This window comes from Ceratotherium simum, chromosome 15 (assembly GCF_057802395.1).
Source record: "Ceratotherium simum simum isolate JZ-2026a chromosome 15, ASM5780239v1, whole genome shotgun sequence".
NCBI lineage: Eukaryota > Metazoa > Chordata > Mammalia > Perissodactyla > Rhinocerotidae > Ceratotherium > Ceratotherium simum.
The window spans coordinates 41769788-41791788 of record NC_141914.1 but is presented as its reverse complement, the minus strand read 5'-3'; the positions used below and the strand labels follow the sequence as shown (position 1 = coordinate 41791788).

At 36.1% G+C, this 22001-nt stretch overlaps 2 protein-coding genes and 1 long non-coding RNA gene across 5 annotated transcripts in view; 1 reads left to right on the top strand and 2 right to left on the bottom strand.

Annotated features, from left to right (window-relative positions):
* The window catches only part of LOC147915186 (uncharacterized), a 122099-nt gene extending 121340 nt beyond the window's left edge, over positions 1 to 759 (bottom strand). Inside the window, exon 1 of the long non-coding RNA XR_015554492.1 lies at positions 508 to 759. This is a non-coding gene — a long non-coding RNA (uncharacterized LOC147915186). The remainder of the gene's footprint in view (positions 1 to 507) is intronic.
* Positions 760 to 920: 161 nt separating this feature from the next.
* On the top strand, positions 921 to 10610 carry TTC14 (tetratricopeptide repeat domain 14). Of its 2 annotated transcripts, XM_004424689.3 has the most exons (12): positions 921 to 1081; positions 1554 to 1678; positions 1784 to 1983; positions 2940 to 3024; positions 3187 to 3316; positions 3634 to 3789; positions 4210 to 4281; positions 4949 to 5068; positions 5173 to 5295; positions 7335 to 7452; positions 8397 to 8506; positions 9314 to 10610. In XM_004424689.3, exons 1-12 carry the CDS (start codon positions 921 to 923, stop codon positions 10230 to 10232), a joined length of 2319 nt encoding a protein of 772 aa, XP_004424746.1. In that variant the 3' UTR covers positions 10233 to 10610. The 2 variants fall into 2 exon arrangements, 1 of the variants encoding a protein (XP_004424746.1); XR_015554491.1 differs by lacking the exon at positions 9314 to 10610 and having other exon boundaries at positions 7335 to 7971; positions 8397 to 9307.
* A 2112-nt stretch (positions 10611 to 12722) lies between these two features.
* Positions 12723 to 22001, bottom strand: part of CCDC39 (coiled-coil domain 39 molecular ruler complex subunit) — a 43486-nt gene continuing 34207 nt past the window's right edge. For both annotated transcript variants that reach the window (XM_087439973.1, XM_004424688.3), the window contains 7 exons: positions 21406 to 21529; positions 17936 to 18095; positions 17410 to 17516; positions 16471 to 16611; positions 16146 to 16325; positions 15903 to 15988; positions 12723 to 14293 (listed from right to left, as the gene is read on the bottom strand). In XM_087439973.1, the coding sequence (XP_087296099.1) occupies positions 14134 to 14293; positions 15903 to 15988; positions 16146 to 16325; positions 16471 to 16611; positions 17410 to 17516; positions 17936 to 18095; positions 21406 to 21529 (958 nt within the window). In that variant the 3' untranslated portion in view covers positions 12723 to 14133. The remainder of the gene's footprint in view (positions 14294 to 15902; positions 15989 to 16145; positions 16326 to 16470; positions 16612 to 17409; positions 17517 to 17935; positions 18096 to 21405; positions 21530 to 22001) is intronic.

Below are 22001 nucleotides of genomic sequence, written 5' to 3'. Positions count from 1 at the left end.
TCTCAAGACAATAAGCAAGGAGGAAAAAAAGCCTAAGGCACAATTACCTTTGAAAATCACTTTAATTACGTTAGTATATTGATTTTAGTATACACAACACTACATATAAATCTTATGGGCACTAAATTTTGAGAAACCACTTAGATAAACACAAAGAAATAAAAAAGAATGTATATATGCATACATCTAGATATTAAAGTCATTCTGGATTTAAGTTAACTCTAAAGTCACGAACAGTGAATGGAGTATGGATGGAGAACACAGCTCTAGTGCTTAATAAATGTTAGTGTCCTTCCTTTCTTCTGACTTTTAGTCTACCAGAAAATCTCCCAGAGAAGTCGTCTTAATATGGTTATGCCTGAGACGTAGGTAGTGATTTATCCAGCGAGTCCTTTGAGGGAAGAACCTTGGTAACCCGTTTAGGGTTCTCATTCGTTTGGTACACTGGCACTTAGAAGCGCCTCACTAAATTGGAAGAATTATTATTTATTATGAATTATTATTTACCTTAGCTTAGAGCTCGGACCACTTCAATGTAATGATTAAACTACGGAAATTTTAAAAAGCAAACTTCTCACACACACCGCTACCTCGAGACCACAGTAAGACCTTAGCTCAGGAAACGCTTAGCCCAGGAAACGCCTAGCCCAGGAAACACTTAGCCCAGGAAACGCTTAGCCCAATCCTTCCGGCTTCCGTAGTCTCGCTCAATTTCGCGAGATCGAGGCTGAGCTCCGCCGCGCCGTGGCTGGGGCGGCTTCGCAACACTTCCGGCAGGCAACTCCGTAAGTGTTCGTGATGTATGTTTCCGGCGGCTTCCAGGCTGCTTCCTCAGCCTCTGGGACCGCGGGTCTGAAGTAGTGGGCACAGAACGTGGGGGCTAGCAGCCCACCGGTCGTTGGGCCCAGTAATCTCTAGCCATGGACCGGGACCTTCTGCGGCAGTCACTGAATTACCACGGGCCGTCATTGCTCTCCCTGCTCCGGAGCGAACAGCAGGACAATCCGCACTTCCGGAGCCTCCTGGGTTCGGCGGCCGAGCCTGCCCGGGGCCCGCCGCCCCAGCAGCAGTTACAGGGCAGGTAATGGGACGGCGGCGCCGCTGCGAGACGGGGGAGGGGACGCAGCTCGGGGCTCCACTGCCGCACCCGGGCGGCTGCGTCCAGAAGGAGCGGGGCCGTGGCCGTGAGCACGTGAGGACTGCGGCGCTGGTGCGGAGGGCTGGATGGAGGAGGGTCCGCTCTCGGTGTGAGGGCAATGCGGGATGCAGGCTGAACTTTTCTCTGGTATTGCCTAGCAGTGGCACGGATTCTTTAGCTAAAACCCCTGGGGCTTTCGTATCTGGAGCTGCGGGCGTCACTCTTTAAGTTTCCCCGCTCTCCACCTACAGACTGGCGACTGAAGGAATCCCTGGTTAAAACTTTGTCTCGGAGGACGTAACAGCCAGGAGCTTAGAATGACCCGATTGGGCAATGAAAGCCATGAGCAGAAGCTTGGAAGTACTGAAAGGTTTTGCAGATAAACCAGTTTTCATAAATTTTGTTTCTTTTTAAGAAAAGAGAAGAGAGTTGACAACAGTGAAATACAAAAATTCATTTCCAAAAAAGCGGATCTGCTTTTTGCACTTTCCTGGAAATCAGATGCACCTGCAACTTCTGACGTTAATGAAGACAATGAAGGTGAATTTAGTCTTAAAATCTTTTGATCGCGGTTTGGTTTAACAGCACTTCACATGAAACAGAGCACAAGGCTATTGTTAGTAATTTTGTTAATTATTTTTTCAGATCATTATGCAGTCATGCCACCTTTAGAGCAATTCATGGAGATCCCTAGTATGGACCGGAGAGAGTTGTTTTTTCGAGATATTGAGCGTGGTGATATAGTGATTGGAAGAATTAGTTCCATTCGGGAATTTGGGTTTTTCATGGTATTGATTTGTTTAGGCAGTGGCATCATGAGAGATATATCCCACTTAGAAATCACAGTAAGTTACTCACTTTTCAGTCGTTCAATTGCTTCTGTTTTTGGTAAAGACTCATCTCAATGCAAGAATTATGTCTTTCTGCATACAGTTATGCTTTAGTGTGCACTGCTGACATAATTTTGAGAATTAACCATTAATTGGAGAAAAATGAAGTACCTTTTCTTTTTAAAAAATTATTGGTAGTGATAGAGTTACTTACACAGTTTGCTCCTCCATTTCTGGTTTTGGGGGGTTTTTTGGTCCTTTGGTTGGCAGGGGTGGGATCCTTTTTTAAATGCTCAAAGAGGTATCACTGCATATCCTGAGACTGATTAGTATTCTGAGCTTATTTCTTCTAGCTGAACATGTTCTTAATTATGTAGTATTTTGCATTATAAACTTGCGTGTGGATAATTTAGAAACAAATTTCTGTCCTATTTGTATATTTACAATAATTAAATGTAAGTGATTTGTATGATAAGATATTTTGCCCAAGGTGAATAGTCCTCAATTTGAAATAATGTGTCACTTTAAAAGGTTTGATGATTGTTGTCTATCAAGGCAGATAAAAAGGAAAGAAAAGCAGAAGATATCACAAACTGGATAATAGACAAACGGAGAATTCACATTTCATTGTCATTGGGATTTTCATACTTTCTGGACAAATTTTAGCGTTTTTTTTAAATAAGTACAGAATTTTTTGTTTCATAATCCATACTTACATTTGGTTCCTAAAACTAATTGCAAATTTCATGAGATTTTAACTTTTGAACTGACCCAGAAAACTTGTTTTATTGTGCTTGGGCACAGAAATTACTTATAAGTAAAATCTTCCTTTGAATTTAGACTTTAGGGTGCTAGTTTTTTTTTAATGTTCATGTCAACTATTAGCTGTTTTTACTAACAACTGGGATAAAAGAAGACACTTCTCACCTAAGAATGGAATATCTGGTGTTTTAAAATACTTCTCATTGCAGGCTCTTTGTCCATTAAGAGATGTGCCTTCTCACAGTAACCATGGAGATCCTTTATCATATTACCAAACTGGTGACATCATTCGAGGTGATCAGTTTCATCGTATTAATAAGAAAGTAACAGTTGTCAGATTTTTGTTTTTATTAATTTTGAAAATATAGCCCAATGAGAGTAGTGTTTGCAAAGGTTTATTTTTTATGTTAGTTTGCGTTTTCTTGTTAATCAGCATAGTTTTCTTATTTTTTTAAGCTGGAATCAAGGATATTGACAGATACCATGAAAAGCTTGCAGTATCTCTATATAGCTCATCTCTTCCACCGCACCTATCTGGTATTAAATTAGGTGTAATTAGTTCTGAAGAGCTTCCTTTGTACTACAGGTAATTTATCCACTTTTCAACAAGTTAATTGCAAAACAGTTTCTTGACTAGAAAATAGCAAATTTTTACAAGTTTTGCTAACAAAGTAGAATTTTAATTTATTTCAAAATATGCTCATTTTATTTTTATAACCCTTAAATTTCTTCAAACTTGGTAAAAGGAACCAAATCATAATATTGCCACACCTTCATGTTCAAAAATGGTATGAGTATTTAAACCCTATATGATAATGTTATTTCTTTAATAGAAATGGGACATGCTAATTATGTTAGTCATTTTTATATTTTTGTTGATTTTTTTTTTTTTTTTTCTTTAAGGAGGAGTGTTGAACTAAATAGCAATTCTTTGGAATCCTACGAAAACATCATGCAGAGTTCTTTGGGATTTGCTAATCCAGGAGTAGTTGAATTCCTTCTAGGAAAACTAGGAATAGATGAATCTAATCCACCATCTTTAATGAGAGGCCTCCAAAGGTATAGTAAATCAGTGTTGTTCTATTAAGCAGTGAGGTGAACGGTGCTGAGCTCAAAAGCTGCATAACTGAGGGATATATTTCACTCTCCTAAACTTAGTGGCAGCAATGCTCCAAAGGTTGAATGAACTAGATGATCCCATCTCCTTCTGGAATGGAGTCTCTAAGATGTGTACCATGTGACCAAGTAGAGAAAGATGCAGAAAATTTATGAGAATTTTGTGTATATGCTAAAGAAAGATACTTACTGTTTAACAATAATCATCATTTCTGAGAGTTCAAGAATTTTTTTTTGTGGATAGAATACAGATTTCTTGCTTGGGATTCACTTTTTCAGTGTTGAGTTTTTATGTGTCAGGCAGAGTGAAGTATAGTTACAAAAAAAGTATTTATATGGTTTGACTTTTATTTTCTTTAATAGCAAAAATTTCTCTGAAGACGACTTTGCTTCTGCATTAAGAAAGAAACAGTCTGCATCTTGGGCTTTAAAATGGTATGAAGACTTTGTCTTTCAACAATTGCATTATATAGTCTAAAAGTCTAAAAGGTTAGGGTAAGGCAGGAATTCTTATGTCATCATTAAAACCAAATGTGTTTATAGATGAATTAAAATTTTGCCTTTTTGACATTAGGTTTTTTTTCTTTTTTTTTGTGAAGATCAGCCCTGAGCTAACATTCGTCGCCAATCCTCCTCTTTTTGCTGAGGAAGATTGGCCCTGGGCTAACATCCATGCCCATCTTCCTCTACTTTATGTGGGACACCGCCACAGCGTGGCTTGACAAATGGTGCGTCAGTGCGTGCCCAGGATCTGAACCTGCAAACCCCGGGCCGCTGAAGCAGAGCGTGCACACTTAACCACTATGCCACCGGGCCGGCCCCATAGCTTTTTTATAGTTGTGAATGGTATTATGTTGTAAACTTAACACACCTAAGTTTTAGTCAACATTTTCAGTTTTTTTGAAAGGAATTAGTATATTGATACCTGAATTTCATAAATATTTGTTGTGAAATTATCCAAAAGCAGAATGCTTCTTCGGTATATTGAGGATATTGAAGACTAAATATTAGCCAAATTTGATTTGCTTTAAAAATTTATCCATGCTAAAATTTTGTTTGGATATTCTGTGAAATATTTGTGATACTTTCCAAATGTCTTTAGTGTGAAGATTGGAGTTGATTATTTTAAGGTTGGACGCCACGTGGATGCTATGAATGAATACAATAAAGCTCTGGAAATAGACAAACAAAATGTGGAAGCTTTGGTAGCTCGTGGAGCGTTGTAAGTAGATCATGGGTTTTAAGGAATATTTACAAGGTAAATACGATCAAGATTTATGAATAGCTCACAAGATAAATTCCTCTCATTTTGTTTTTTATCTCCAGATATGCAACAAAAGGAAGTCTGAACAAAGCTATAGAAGATTTCGAGCTTGCACTGGAAAACTGTCCAACTCACAGGAATGCAAGGAAATACCTCTGCCAAACACTTGTAGAAAGAGGAGGGCAGTAAGTGTCAGTTTTTGTTTAATAGTAGAGATTTAATATTCAACTATTATAAAATCTTGAACTTAACATGAGGAAATAGTGTCTTTCACTCACTCAATACAGAACACTCTTAGTTTCAATTTTGGTGAAAATCTGGTTTAAATATCGTCCCCTTTAAATTTTGTAACGCTTTTTTCCTTCCTTACTACTGAGGTTTTTTATGATTGGAGATATTTTAGTGTCTCAAGTTCATTGTTCTGTTCTCAGTACATAGAAATATAAGTGTAAAGGTACAAGAAATTAGGTAAGTCTTCTTTTCCTGGACGTACAGTAGAAGTTTTTGTTTTAAGAGAGAGGAATTTAATTTCTAATTCATTTCATCATTCTACTAGTATAATGCCAGAAATATGAATTGAGAGCTCTATAGTGAATTGTGAATAAGATTTCACTCTTACACTCAGCTTATTGCTCTGCTCTGTCCAGTAGCATCCACAAACTCAGATTAAATGGGAGAGCAAATCAGTAAGAACAAACCCTATAACTTACGTTACTGTCCTGAGATGCTGGCATAATACCTGGCATAGTAGCTGTATCATTAATATTTAGTGACTAACAAACTAGTCTAATTTTAAAATATTTTGAAGAAACATAATACTTTAAATATAAATAATTTGGCAACAGCTTGAGTTAATTATTAAAAATCAGTTTATAATTAATAGCATCTTTTTGCTATTAATTTTTTTTAAATAGAATTTCTCTGTTCTGTTTCATGAATTTGCCTGATCATTCCAGTTCGTATGATCATTACAGAATTCCACATTAAAGAGATTTTGCAATATTTGTCTTTAACTCATATGAACTTCTACTTGTACCCAAGTGATTGGAGCAGATTTTTGCTTTCTCACTAGGTAGATAGCTGGTACCTATTTAGATGTGGTTGTCTTATTACCCATGTGTTGGTGTCTTTTAGCTGCGTGAATAGCAATACCATCTATCCAGTTATCTAAGCTAGAAATGTTGATTGTCTTTGACTGATCCCTCACTCCCCACATCCAGTCTGACACAAAAATGATCCCATTGAAGCCGATGGTTTTAATTTGTTTTACAGTAATTACTTTTTCCTACTTTGTAAAAACTGAAAATATTTTGCAAAATCCTTTCACTGCTCTATATGAACACTTTCTAATTGTGATTTTTCACAGCATAGATTTGTGAGCATCATCTAATAATTACCCTATCTACAGGCTGGTTGTGATATACATGTATGTGTTGGTATTTCCAACTTTAAAGGTGAATTTTCTGGGAAAATTTTTCTGTAGAAAGGAAAATTCTTCATAAACTACTAGGAAAAGCCAGCCTGTGTAATTCTGTGCTAAAGCTCAAGATCATACTAAGTTTACAGAGGACCATCAGTTGATCACGTGTTTTCATGTATTATACTAAAATGCCAGTGCTGGCCCTGTAGTATAGCTTTGGTTACCAGTAATGGATTCCTTTTTGTTTGTTTGGTTTTTGTTTTTAATTGAGATATCATTGACATATAACATTAGTTTCAGGTGTCCAACATGATGATTTGATATGTATATATTGCAATGTGATCACCACCATGAGTCTGGTTAACATGCACCATTACACAGTTACAAATTTTTTTGCTTGTGTGTGATGAGAACTTTTAAGATCTACTTTCTTAGCAACTCTCAGATATCTAACACAGTATTATTAAATATAGTCACCACGCTCTACATTGCATCCCCGTGGCTTACTTATCTCAGAACTGGAAGTTTGTGCCTTTGGACCACCTTCACCTGTTTTGCCCACCCCCCACCCCCGCTTCTGGCAACCACCGACCGGTTCTCTATATCTTTGAGTTCGGGTTTATTGTTTGGTTTTATGTGGTCTTTTTACCAAAGACCTGATTTAGGTAATATTCAATCTGGAAAATAGTTTGCTAAACATGACTTTTCCCCAGTAAGTTCTCTCATATAAGTCTCTGACCTGTATGCAATACTTTAGGACTTTTTATTTTTTACAAAAAAGCTAAATCTTCCTTTCAAATTTAGGTTAGAAGAAGAAGAAAAGTTTTTAAATGCTGAAAGTTACTATAAGAAAGCTTTGGCTTTGGATGAAACTTTCAAAGATGCAGAGGATGCTTTGCAGAAGCTTCATAAATATATGCAGGTGATTCTTTATTTCCTCTTAGAAATTTAGTGATATTTGAAAATAATGCCAAAACTTAACTTTCTTCTAGGGAAAACTATTCTAGATTACTTAGTGAAGACATTATAAAAAAGTTTCTTTTTAGATACAGCTTTTCCTAATTGGGTTTGACATTGGTTCATAGTGCCTCTTCTTTTTTATTTGTTAGTACTCAAAAGTAAAAATAGCCTTATGAGAAACATTCCTGTTGCCTAAATTTGGTATTTGGTTTTGAGAACTGTCCTTGTAGTGAGCTTTCCTGGTGGTTACAAAATGCAGTGTTATTACTGTAATTGAGCTAATTATAAAACCCTTTTTGAGAAATATTTTTAACTGTCTTTTCCTGTAATACTGATGATGATGTTTTCTCATGCATTTTCTTCTGAATTGGACCATTGCTGCTGTGTCTGTGACATCTGGTGCTGCTCATCCCCATCCTCAAACTGGAAAATGATTTCCTATGTAATCATGCATCCAACTGGCCTGTGCCTTTTTAAAATGGTTTGTATTTGAACATGGTGATTCCCCCCTCAATTCACCTTAATGGAATTTCTTTATTTGAATCTTATTTATAAAATTTGTGTCCTACAAATTTTTCAATTTTTTTTTTAATAATTTTTCACGTATTTCATTTTTTCCTTTTCTTGCACTCTGGGTCATGGGTACCAATGCAATGGCTTCCCCTCTTTTCATGGAATACCAACTGCAATATGGTCCTCAATACTGTTCTGGCTATTCAATGATTAATGCCAAACACCTGTATGATTAATTTTTATATGTTAAAAATACTTGATTAATGCTGGATATATGGTGATTTGGGTATACCACATCTGGTTTCTGGTTGGGGGGTGGTCTTTTGAAAACTGGGTTTTACATATTCTGCTATTTTTAACGTGTGGTTTTTTCTGATATCTGGGTTCAAAAAGAAATCTTTGGAATTAAGAGAAAAACAAGCTGAAAAGGAAGAAAAGCAGAAAACAAAGAAAATAGAAACAAGTGCAGAAAAGTTGCGTAAGCTCTTAAAAGAGGAGAAAAGGTAAACTATAATATTCAGTATTTTTTGAACTTAAAACAACTACTGAGTTGAACCAAAGTGCCATTTGGAGGTAAAGTAAGTAAAAAAAAGTATTCTAAGTCATAATCAGTGATTCTTGGCAAGTATGTGTACCACAAATTTTTCTATAAAAGAGATTAAGGGAAGTGTAATCTAAGTCTAGAATTCTACAAAATAAAAAAACCTTAGAATTAAAACGTGTGTTATTTTAGTTATCCATATTTTAGGGAGAAATGTTGTAGAAGTGGAGCTGTGATTCTCAACTGGGGGCCAGGGGATATTTTTAGTTGCCATACCTGGTGAAGTGCTACTGGCATCTTAGTGGATAGAGGTCCAGGATGCTGCTAAACATCCTACAGTGAGGTTGTAAGGCACACCACCCCTCCACCCCACCCCTGCCACCACCCTACCCCTCCCAACAAAGAACTATTTGGCTGAAAACATCAATAGTGCTGAGGTGGAGAAACTATGTACTAGAGGTAGCCAGATATAAAACTTCAGTTCTCTCCTTCATGTGTTCAGATGGTCTTAAATTTTTAAGGTAATATTGGAAATGTCACTGTGTCTTTCAGAAATGATGGATTTGCTTATAGTGACAACTGTGTACACAAGTATTTTTTCCCAAAAGTCATGCCTGATGGTAAAATTGGATCTTGTAGTAACTAAGATTATTGTAATAACTGCTTTTATGAAATCTTTAAAGAGAACAAAATAGAACTAAAGTCTTTATGGATAATTAAGAAACATTTTGTACTTAACATATCTGATGAGTTAACTACATTTTTTTAGGCTGAAGAAGAAAAGAAGAAAATCATCTTCTTCTTCAAGTGTTTCTTCTGCTGATGAATCAGTTTCTTCTTCATCATCCTCTTCCTCTTCTGGTCACAAAAGGCATAAGAAACATAAGAGGAACCGTTCAGAGTCTTCTCGAAGTTCCAAAAGGCATTCAGCTAAGGCATCATCAAATCAGATAGATCAGAATAGGAAAGATGAGTGCTTCCCAGTTCCAACCAATACTTCAGCATCTTTTCTTAACCAAAAACAAGAAGTGGAAAAACTACTGGAAAAGCAGGATAGGTTACCATATCAAAAGAAACAGGTAAAAGAGAAAGATAGATGCCCTCTCTCTTCATCTTCAGTTGAAATTCCGGATGATTTTGGAGGTAGGTCTGAAGATCCAAGAGATTTTTATAATAGCTGTAAAACTCAGGCAGGTAGTAGCAAAACAGAAAAGCCATATAAATCAGACAGACATTTTTCCAGTAGAAGAGATACCTCAGATTCCTTCTCTGGGAATTCAGAGGACAAGATAAAAGTTCATGGTTATAGAAGATTTGAAAAAGATACAGAGGGAAGAAAAGAGCACTACAGAAGGTGGGAGCCAGGTTCCGTGAGGTATTCCACTTCACCAGCAAGCTCAGACTACTCTTGGAAGTCAGTTGAAAAATACAAAAAGTATACTTACTCTGGATCACGTGATTTCAGTAGACATGAGCAAAGATATCAATTAAATAAAAATCAAGGAGAATATGAAAGAGAGGATAATTACGAGGAGGATATTAAAACAGAGGTTCCAGAAGAAGATGGACTAAATATCAAAGAGCAGTCAGAAAGTGGAGTTAAAAAAAATTTACCTCAAAATTTACTCAATATATTTAATCAGATAGCTGCATTTGAGAAAGAAAAGGGAAATAAGCCAAAAAATTAATATGCCAAGGGAATCAGCACCATTATACTAAAGGCTGTTAATGAAATTTTTGGGTCTTTTAGTCATAATAGTGCAGCACAGAAATCTCTGCTCCTAAAGTTACTTTATTTGTAGAGATTGCAGAAAGCAAATGCTTTTTAGCTATTCTCAAAGTATATTTGTTTCAGTTGTAGGTCCCCTTTTCACAGCTTGATTTTTAGGCTTTTCATGTGTATGTTTATGTACAGTATTTCTACTCTGATGATTTAAACTTCTTCACCTAAAGATAAATCTCAAAGTATTGTTTTTTCATTATATTATGGTGTATGAAAATTCCTTGGGTCCACCTTTTATCCTGCTCTTTGAGAGAAAATTAAATTTGTGCTATGAACACTTGAATCGTTTTCATCAAGATTATTTCATTCTTTTTTTCTGTTAAAAGCCCTTGGCTTTGGAAAAAGATATATTTAAATGTTCCTTAAGTACCATTTTATATTCATCATTTGTTTAAATATTAAATTTTTTGCATAACTTTTAAAATGGTAGGCAGATTTTCTGTCTTGTTTAATTGGCCTGATTTAATTAAAAATGGTTGGTGTACCAGCTTAGTAAGTACTTTAGAAATAAAGCCATGCAAGTTGAATAGGGGCCCATTTTGCTTTTTTCTTCTTTTTTCTCCCCCCTAACTTTATTGCTAATAGTATATGCATAAGAAATTTCTTAACTTTAAATATTGGCAAGACCTTAGAGACTTGACATTCCAGACAGGAATAGATCAGGATAGAAAAGAATCCTTTTAGCAAAAATAGCAGTGGCAAGAGAAGCACACTATAAATCTGGTTTTCCTCTAAGGGAAAGAAAATTAGGGAGCTGTCCTAGTATTGTAAATGTCCAGTTGGGAAGGCACTGGGCATGTTTTTAAATAGCCTAAAGCTGGCCTGCATTTTTGCTTTTCTTCTTTAACACCTCCTCTCCCCTGATGCTTCCCCCATGACTCCTTTCTCAGGGTCTGAATAAATGAGTAGGCCGACAGAGCCTGGTTTCACTCAGAATAAATCCCAGCAACTAGAGCTGAAGAAGGAAGGGACTTGGATAGTAAAGATCCTCCCCAAATTATTGAAAACAGTATATATTTAGAGAGAGAGAGGAGTCATAGGTGTTTAGTTTATAACAGTCTTTAGAATCTCCAATTTAAGAGTCTAGACAGTGTAAATGACAATGGGCCTTTAATACGATCACTCATGATGATGCTGGATGAGTGTGTTAGCGGGTAGGTGCGTATCTATCTACAGAGGTCTAAGTGAGAGAATAACAGAGGAAGAAGACAGTTTTAGTCCTTGTTCTGTCTCGCAGTTCTTGCCAACAGTAAAATACCAAAACTTGAAGTATAACTAAGTATGTCTATGACCTTCAGACTTCAGTGATGAGAGCCTACTGAAAAAGCTAAAATTTGTTTTGCAGTGAAACAGAAACTGGTCAAAAACCATAAGTAATAGCAGTAGAAATAGGTCAATCACTCAGGCATTAGTTTTTGCACCAAGAACTTTACCTGAAAAGAGTCCCCAGTTCTTTCTATGTATTAACAGCTCTGGTATCATCCCTACATAGTCCTACATAGTGGTGTTTTTAAAGAGTGAAAACTCGCTCTTCACATAGCCCTTCATCTTTAGGAATTCCTAGTATAGTTTGAACTCTCTCTTCACATAGCCCTTGATCTTTAGGAATTCCTAGTATAGTTTGAGAATTTTACATATACCATTTTATTTAATAAAATCTCTTTGAGCATCACTATCAACCAGCCGTAATATTCCAAAGCATCTTTCTGGCTTAGTGTTACATTCAAGCACAAAAAAATTAGGATAATACCTTACACAACAGCCTGCCTGAATTTAGGAATTCCCTCTTCCCCAGAGTTCCTTTCCTGGGACATACTAAACTTAAGCAGAATACACAAGCCACTTTCTAAGGATGTGTTCAGGAAACTCATCACAGCAAAAAAATGTTACTGGAGATTTACTTGTCAAGAATGCCTAGTGATAGCGTCAGCATTATTTTTTCCCTAAAATCATGATGTCTATAAACGTACATACCCAGGCTATGTCTTGGTTTCCATAAGTAGGTGACTTTCTAATGCAGCAGGTGGGTCTGAAGATATCTCTCCAGATTTGGGGATAATGGGGTTGATTCCTTGTCTCACCATTTAGAATTTGGAACTGTTATACTTCAGTAGTTAAATGTAGACTTAGTTAAATGTAGACTTATATGCTAGCCTGATAATCTAACCATTTCACAAATATTGTGCTAGGCTTTGCGTGGTGACTCAATAACAGGTAGAGGTTACTGTGCAATTCCTATATGTCAGATCCTGTGCGTTTCATATATATTATCTGATTATTTCAATAAATTTGTGATGCAGGTAACTTAGTGTCTATATTACGAATGAGGAAAAAAAGCATAGAGAAGTAACTTTCCCAAGATTACAGAGCTAGTAAGACACAATCCCTGTCTTCATAGAACACAGTATTTAATATTATTTCGAGTTCCAAGTAATTTACAGAGTAATACAGGGTGAAGTGTTTGTTAGAACTTTGGTGAACATACAAAGTGACCATAAGATTAATCAGTTTTTAGAGCTTAAATAAATCTCATGCATTAGAACAATGTTTTACCAAAAAATTATATTACCCAGCTTACCCATCTTATTCATTGGACTTGGCTATGCCTTTTGCTGCTATTTCTAAAAATAATAATAATAAAATATTCAAATAATGATCAGGAGAAACAGGTTTACTACCCCTACTGCCTTTCAGAAGGAACTGCAAATGACAGTTCTAAACAGTGACAGTTGTCATAAATTTTTTCCAAGGTTTGGAGATGACAATACTCATTTAAGTACATAGATTCTAATACATTTACTTGAAAACCAGTTTTATCACATTATAATCGTACTCCACACTCTATTCCACGAGTTCAAGTGTTGGGCACATGTTATAATAAAGTATTAACTGAAATAACATTCTAAATCTGGTAGTCGACCTCCACTGTAAAATTTATGGAATTCCTATTGCAAATCAAATCACACCTAGCTTTCTTTAAATTGTTTATTAAATCAAGAAAATCTTGAAAACAAACACATTCTTACTCTTTATGCTTGGTTGTGTGTCTTGAGAGCAAAATCTTTAATCTCTGTGACTTCTTTCAAGACCAGAGTGAAGTAATTCCTAGAAAGTTAAGCTATATTTTCATTGATATACAGTGTTTCTCTCCTATCAGTTGTTTTCTTGGTGGGGAAGTAGGTAATGCTATTTTTTGGTTATAAATTTTAAAATTATACCAAAAGAAGAAACTAATAGGTTTCTCCCCCCAAAGTCTGGGAAATATGTTTCTTTGAATAAAGAAAATTTCAGGATCTTCTAGGGTAAATGAGAATTTCAGTAGTGTTATAAACTCTTTATAGTACAATGAATCTTGAGAAATTTCTTCTTGAAAGATGCTGTTATTTTGGAAATGAATGTAGTTTCATGGCTAGCATGAAATAATGAAGCAAACTATTTTTCAATATAACAGCCATCAAATAACAGTGAAAAACAACATTTTCCCTGTGCTTGTATAACATGTAGCCTTGTTAAGAATCTGGTATTACTGCTTTCCTTCTACGTGAAGAAAATAGTAGGAAAAACACTAAGAAAATTAAACCTTTTTTTAGCAAAGGACCCAAATTGCTTGACTTTTTTTTAAAACAGCTTTTACATTGTCCACTGGATAAAACTTTTGTCTGGTCATTTCGTATTTCTAACACAATTTCAGCCTCTATATTAATCATTATACAGTACCCAAAAGCACAGAGTGGGATTTACTATTTTAAAAGTGTGAGAATTTTGTTTTTGTGTTTACAACTTGTTCAAAAGAGAGATTAAAATGTTTACTTGCTGCTCTTTTTGCTTTTACCATTACTGGAGCTACTGCTAGCACTAGTTGGCCTAGAAGTACTGCCAGTTAGTGAAGGGGCGGCTGGGAAGTTCAGCTCTAATACTTTAATTGAAGCCTGAGAAGCAGAACTACTTGTGGTACTCCTAGATGACCTAGAAGAAAAAACAGAATTATTGTAAATTTAATTAAAAATTTATATTTTAGTAGAGACCCCCCTCAATAGTAAAAGATACCATACTCCCACAAGTAATTAAAGAGATCAAAAAGTACATACTATTCATAGTGCTAATAATAAATTTTAAAAGCATGATCATTAATTAATTATCAAGAAATTAGTTTATAAAAAGGAAAAAGTAAAGAACAGAGTTTGAAACCAGTAGAAAAATAGTCCAACAAATATGTTTCTTTTTTTTTTTTTTATTTTTGCCCCCAAAGCCCCAGTAGACAGTTGCATGTCATAGCTGCACATCCCTCCAGCTGCCGCACGTGGGATGCGGCCCCAGCATGGCCGGAGAAGCAGTGCATCGGTGCGCGCCCAGGATTCGAACCCGGGCCGCCAGCAGCGGAGCGCACGCACCCAACTGCTAAGCCACAGGGCCAGCCCACAAATATGTTTCTATATGAGAAAAATGTTTTCAACTATAATCAATTTAGAGATGGAATCATTAAGCATAAAAGGTAACAAAAAGAAGGGCATGGGAATTTGGGTGCTGGCAAGACTGACTAAAATGATAGGTTATGTAATTTAAGCCAAAGAGAAGAAAGAAAGTGAGAGGCCTATTGACAGGATAAAGTGGTGGGGTCATTTGAAAAGCATAACGAGCCATACCGTTCTAAAATGCTGTTTTAAAAATACATATATTTATCAGAGTACAGGGATGTACATGGCTTCTCAACATGTTTACATAGAATCAGTTTTGGTTTTTTGTGAGGAAGAGTAACCCTGAGCTAACATCTGTTGACAGTCCTCCTCTTTTTGCTGAGGAAGATTGGCCCTGAGCTAACATCTGTGCCCATCTTCCACTACTTTATATGGGACACCACCACAGCATGGCTTGACAAGCGGTGTGTCGGTGCACGCCTGGGATCTGAACCTCCAAACCCCGGGCCGCCGTAGTGGAGCGCGCGCACTTAACTGCTACACCACCTGGCTGGCCCCAGTTTTCTTTTTTTTTCTTCACTTAACCACTATCTTTTAGGACATCCCTCTTTCTCTGAAATCTCTACATGGACTAATGAAAAGTGAGTAAGTGGCTGCTGAATGAATGATCTATCTGATGATAGAATTCTGGATAAAACTAAACTGCAGAGTAAGGAAAAATTTCCTTTTAGTAAAAGAAAGCAGCATAAATAAAATCCTGACTAAAAATTTTACAACTTGGTTTTAATCATAAAAATCATATTTCATTTGTCTATACATGTAAGTTGGTTTAAAAAAGTCTCCCCCTTATATGGTTTAAAAAATTCCCCCACTCAGGGTTGACCATGCTAGATGTAACCTCCAAAATCTCACCCTGCTTTATCCTACTGAAATAGCTGGTAGTCACAAAGCACTCTATGCCCTAATAGAAATGATGACACCAGACAGAAGTTGGAGGGGAAGAGTCTTGCTCTGCTGGTTTCTGCATGTGTGGCTGACATAGGAAGGTAGGTAAGGGTGAGGAGAGCACTGGCAGATCAACAGCTGTGGCGATGAGGAAGTGGCTGGGTTCACTTAGGACAGAAACTGAGTTGAGATGGTTTTTTTAACCTTCCACTTACCTTGCTGATAACAGTGAAGTCTGTGAAGGAGATCTAGAACTCTGACGACCACCTTTAGTACTTGCTGTAGGCAGTTCTAAACCATTCTGGAAGAATATTCAATAGCGATCATTAGTACCACTGCATTTTAGAAGGAGAATATTTTTAATTAGATTTCACTTTATGATGAATAAGAAATAAATTTCTTACTTTCATGAAGTGTTTAAGAAATATTTATATTTAACTAGAAGGTACTCTTATTACCTGTTGAAAGTATGTTTGAAGGATACTACGGATCTCAGCATTTTGTTCTGTGACATCAACTAACATTTCATCAATGATCTTGTGAAACTGTTTCATTTCACGAAGTTTAATGTCTTGTTCCTCTAGTGTTTCATCCTTTGTGTCTTTCAAAAGACGAATTTCCTTGGTGAGTTTTGCACACTGTTGGTCAATGGTAGTCAATTATTATTTAAACCTATTATCCAGAACTTAATATTTTTTAATGAATGAAGGAGGATTTGGGTTTACCATTTGGAACTCCAAAAAATGTAAATATGACAAGTCAGTTTTTAAAAGATACCAATACCTGTTTAGTTACTCTCTCTAATTTTGGCTTCTGCTCCTCAGTTTCTCTACTTAGTTGAAATGAGTAAGCCTGCTTCTCTGATAATTTTTCTTTGACGTTATTTGTTAAATGTTCTATAACTTCTGAAGTATTTTCCATGCTCTGCAGAAAATGAAGTATTAACATGCTTATTGATTAGAATCAAAAATAACTTATAACTTGCATATGTCAAGTATTCATTTAATTTTAACTCATTTATTTTTGTATATAATATACATTCTATTGGTAGATAGTAAGTATAATGCTTTTTTGGATCAAAATTAAAATCCATAATTTTATGGATTATGGTTTAATCCGTAAAACCAAAAGTTTAACAGTTTTATGGATTAAGTTTTGTATATAATTCCATGATAAAGTATTTTTACTTGGTATTTGGGGGAAAAATAAGCAATTCAGAGACTACTGAAAGCATGCATTTTCAAAGATTCATATCCCCTGTCCTTCAACTTTATTGGCCAAAAAAAAATTCTCAATTTTTATATGGAGCCTGCTTAGCACGCACACTGTTTTCTCTCTTTCAGCGATGTGCTTTAGTAACTACTTCCTACTGGATTATTTTTATCCTTCAAACTTTTTTGTTTTAAGGAGCAATGTTTAAGGTGATCTTTAAGGAATTGAATGAAATGAAAGTTCATTAAATAAAGGTTAGTCGATAGATCATAATTAGCTGCTATGATTCATCAACTTATTAACAAGTAATTGTTAGGGGTCCATCCTGTGCTTGCACTGGGATTTTAACTAATTTAATACTTTGATCACTTATTTTTTTCTCATTTAAATGAGACATCTCTTACTTCTCTACAAAATTTTGTCCTATGTACAAGATAACGAGAAAGTAGAGTATTAATAATGATAGTTAACTTTTACTAAGGGCTTATTACTAAAGCCTGTAGGATTTACCTGGATATCTTCCTGTAGTGCTCTGATTTGTCTTTGTTTGTATCTGTATTTTTCATCAGCAGCTCTTTTTTGTTCTTCTAGTTGGATTTTTAGCTCATATTCATCACCTAGAATTTAGAGAATTTTTAGTTTAAATTTTTAACATGCTGTATAGAAAGCAGTCTTAAAGTCTTACATATATTAAACTTCTAACATTTTTTGTTATGAAAAGTTAATAAATTTATTATGTCTACTTGAAAAACAGTATGGGCATGTAGCCATTCTTGTTTTGTCAACATAGAGCAGCCAATGGGTTGCTATTTTGTTCAGATTTGAAATTAATTCCCTAGAGAAGTGATATGCCATATTACTAGAACTAATAATGGAAATAACAACTTAGCACTTATTTACGGAGGGGTGAGGAGATTAGTTTTTCTGACTCAAACATGGTACATTTTTGTTTTCCGTGTCTCATAGTGTTCCTCTTTTTAAAATAAATAACTCTATAGCATAATTCATTAAAAAAAATTTAATAACTCCTACATACTAGATGGAGTCACTTTTTTAAAGGATTGTTTGTAATTGTTGTTGCAGCTGTTCAGCACTTGCAAGGTGTTTTCTAGAGCATAGATTTCTTTTTCAGCTTTGTTGATCTTAGCATCCAAACTGTCACCTTCCCTTTGAAGTTCTTCTTTTTCCTGAGCAGCCTATGAAATACAGAATAGAAATGATTGAATAAAAGTATCTATCACGGAGGAGAATGTCTGTTTTCAGGGCAGGCAATATTTAACTCACAACCATACTAATTTGCCTTGAGGCCTTTGTGCAGCACCCAGCATTTATTTCTTGCACTTCATTTAGAGTAGAAGACCAGATCCTCAAAGCGTTCAAAATAAAGCACATAGGATACAAAACCGTGATGGAAATGTAGTAACTAACCAAAGCTTACATTAAAACTGTCCCACAAAAATTACCAAAAAGTTAAGCAGGTATAAACTTTACTGGGAAAAGAATGCTTCCATAAGCTAAGGAACACTAAAGATTGCCAGCAAACCACCAGAAGCTAGGGCAGAGGCATTGAACAGATTCTCCCTCACAGCCCTCAGAAGTAGCCAACCTTGCTGACACCTTCATCTCAGACTTCCAGCCTCTAAACTGTGAGACAAATTTCTATAGTTGAAGCTACCTAGTTTGTGGTAGTTTGTTAGGGCAGCCATGCAAACTAACACAAGGGGTCAGCAAACTTTGTATGTAAAGGATGAGACAGTAAATATTGTAGGCTTTATGGGCCATTCAGTCTCCGTCAAAACTATACTCATACTTAATACCACTGATGTTGTAGTATGAAAGAGCCATAGACAATACTGAATGAGTTTATGTATTGTGTTCCAGTACTTATGTACAGAGCAGCAATGGGCAGCGTTTGGCCCAGGGTCCATATTTGCTTACCCCTGAAGTACAACATGCAGAAAGCAGAACAGTGGTTAGCACTGCGACCAGATTCCGCTTCCCCAGTGCCAGAAACACACATATACGTGCCCATCAGGAAAGATCAGCTTTGGAGGAATGTAAAGGATAGAAGGAAGGGAAAGAATCTTAAATTGACTAAATTTACATCCTAAGTCTACCACGTTCAAAAACAAGTGACGGTGAACTTCTAATTGACAAGTTTAAGTCTTTCCCAGCGGTCAAACTGCTGAAGTATTATTTTCAAAAAGTTAAAAATTATTCTCAAACAAATATAAAATGAACATGTGTCAAAGATTTTCTTCAATTCATTAATGCAGAAACCAGTAATACATTTAGACAAGTTCAAAAGAATTGGAATAGATTTTATGTACGGAGTCAGAAATCCTAAAATTAAATTTGCATATAGATATGAAACTCATTAACATCTTTTATGGCAAAATACAATGCTTGGGTTATCTTTCCCACAGAGCATAAATCAGTTGTATTTCTACTGGCCAAAATTCATTTGCATTGTTATGGACAAGAATCATATGCATTACTATCAGTTTTCTAAAAGTTAACATCTATCCCTACAGGGTTTGTAAAATAGGCTAGTCAATAGAAAATCAGTCAAGGGTGTGAACTCCTATAGAATCAGATAATCCTTGGAGGGCCCACTAGAAAATGCCAAGTCTGGTGTCACCATGCACTGGCATCATTGCACACCCACTGATTGCTTTTCCCCATTTTCATGCCATGGATAATTTTTCTGAACATAAGCCAGACTGAGTGTAGCTATCAAGAAATAAAGTTTCATTTTTACACATCTGGCACATGTGAAGTGTTATGAGTAAAACGTTTAAATATGCTATACAGTGAAAAATGGGTATAACTGGCAAGCTGTGGACCCTGGAAAAGGTGGAAAGTGCAGTGTGGCATCAGGAAATTGAGAAAGGTAACTGATAGCCTCCATTCATTTAACGTATTAATTATACTAATATTTATCCCGCACCTTCACTGTGAACAGAAGGAATATTCTTTTCTTCATAAAATTTGCCCATTTTCCTAAGAGGTGGATTCTTCATCATCATCATCATCATAACAGCAATAACAATGATGATGGCTAACATTTATTGATGGCTCATTTTGTTTCAGGCACTGTTTTAAGGGCTTTACATATATTTTCTCATTTACTTCACACAACAAAAGTAACAATATTATCCTCATTTTGCAAGTGAGAAAACTAAATTTAACCATTAACCAAATGGTTAAATAACTTATTCAAGGTCACCTACCTAGTCAGTGATAGAACCAAGATAAGGACAAAGGCACTCTAAGACCAGTGCTTAGGTAACTTATCACAGGCCTTGTTGGTAGAGAAACTTAACTGGAATTGCAACATCTACCTTCTTCCCAACACTTAGACTAGAGCCTACTCTTCACCCCTTGGGAACCTTTAAAACCTGAGCGGAGGAAAGTCCTGTTAACATTGGGCAGAAGCCTGAGGTACTATTGACTGATGAGTTATAAGAAGGATTTGAGAGCTGGGACTCATTTCTCATATAGGTTAGGTGGAATTTCCTGAGGCAAAGTGGCAGGCATATCACACTTTGTGTATGTGTTAGCAGCAGCCTCAAAGAAGGGCTACAGAAGGAAACTGGGAAGATTAAGTTGAAGTCAAAAGGGAGGGAGCACCCAAAAGGGCCATCCCCTAAAGGTGTGAATTGGGATATCATCCCACTCCTATCCATATATGATACAGGAAAAATGAGTTAAAGTTAAGAATTTCCATTCCTTCTTTATGGTGTTTTGAGTAACTTCCTAGACCTCTCTGTAAAGGAAACCACACCTGTTCAGGGTAGTTTCTACATGGGAAAGATGAATATAGCAGTACTCATCAAGGGAATTGCATTCAATTCCTGATTCTGAGATTCCCCTTATGGGTTACTAGATAAGGATAACCATGAGATGGCAAACAACTCAAATATTAGAATGGAGCAGATTCACCGGATCTGTTGTCTCCCATCTAATATGAAGGCAAAGGAACAGCCCTCTTCCTCTCTGGATATCCGCCATACCAGGACTGCAGTGGTAAATTGGAGTATAAGATTTCAGAGGTGGTGTAGCTCCAGGTGATAAGGCCTAGGGTGTGGCTGTATGAGTGGGTGGCTATAGTGAAGTCAAGCTTTGAGCCTGAGGTGTTGAACAGGTTGTGACGTGCATGCTAAAGACACCCAGAGTGACAGTAGATCTTAGAGTAAGAGATTATGAATCTTGAATAAATGAGGGGAAATGACATGACACAAATGATAGCAAAAAAAAAAAAATGTCAAACAGTGATCCAGACCTCTCTCTGACTTCATGGACTGGAGGTGTATAAAACTAATAATGCTTCAGTACCCGCATCTAGCAACTAATGTTTTATGGCCCTAATTAAGTGCAATAGCTACTAGAGAGCTATGAAATTTGAAATTTCATGGCAAAAAAATTGCCATTTTGGTTGTTAACAAAGAGCCAACAAAGAAAGGATACTTCATTCTACCACAACTGTAAATCGATTAAGATTACCTTTATTACATAATAGGCCTGTGTTTTCTCCTCTTCTCCTTCAGGTGGCAGCATAACAACAGTAAGAATTTCATATCTATTCTTCAGCTTATCAATTTTACTTAGCCGCTCATGAAACTCAGCACTAATATGGAAAAAAAAAGAAAAATTAAATACTGAAAAATAACATACTTTTTTCAAAAGGACTATAGTGTTCTCATAGAAGACATTTGTATTGCATTACTACTGAAGCCAAACAGGTTAAATATGTTCTCACTTTTCAATTTTATAATTCAGTGTGAAGGGTCTCAGATTTCACCCTATTTGAAAGCTAACAAGTTAGCCTGCCACAGTTTCATGGATACTGGTAGAAGACACAAGATTCCTGGGTCAGAGAAAAAGGACTTTATCACTCATGGCATACCAAGTAGCATGATCTTCCTGTTTGCACTGGCTCTCCTTGCTCCTGAAGTCTCATGCAAGTGAGGAGGGGTTCAAATGGATGCTGCACACACAGGATTACGTCACAGCTGAGGAACTTCAAGTTTAGGTGATCCAAATATTTTATAATGGGAAATAAGCAAACATACCTAACTTTTGCTCCAGAGGAAGATACT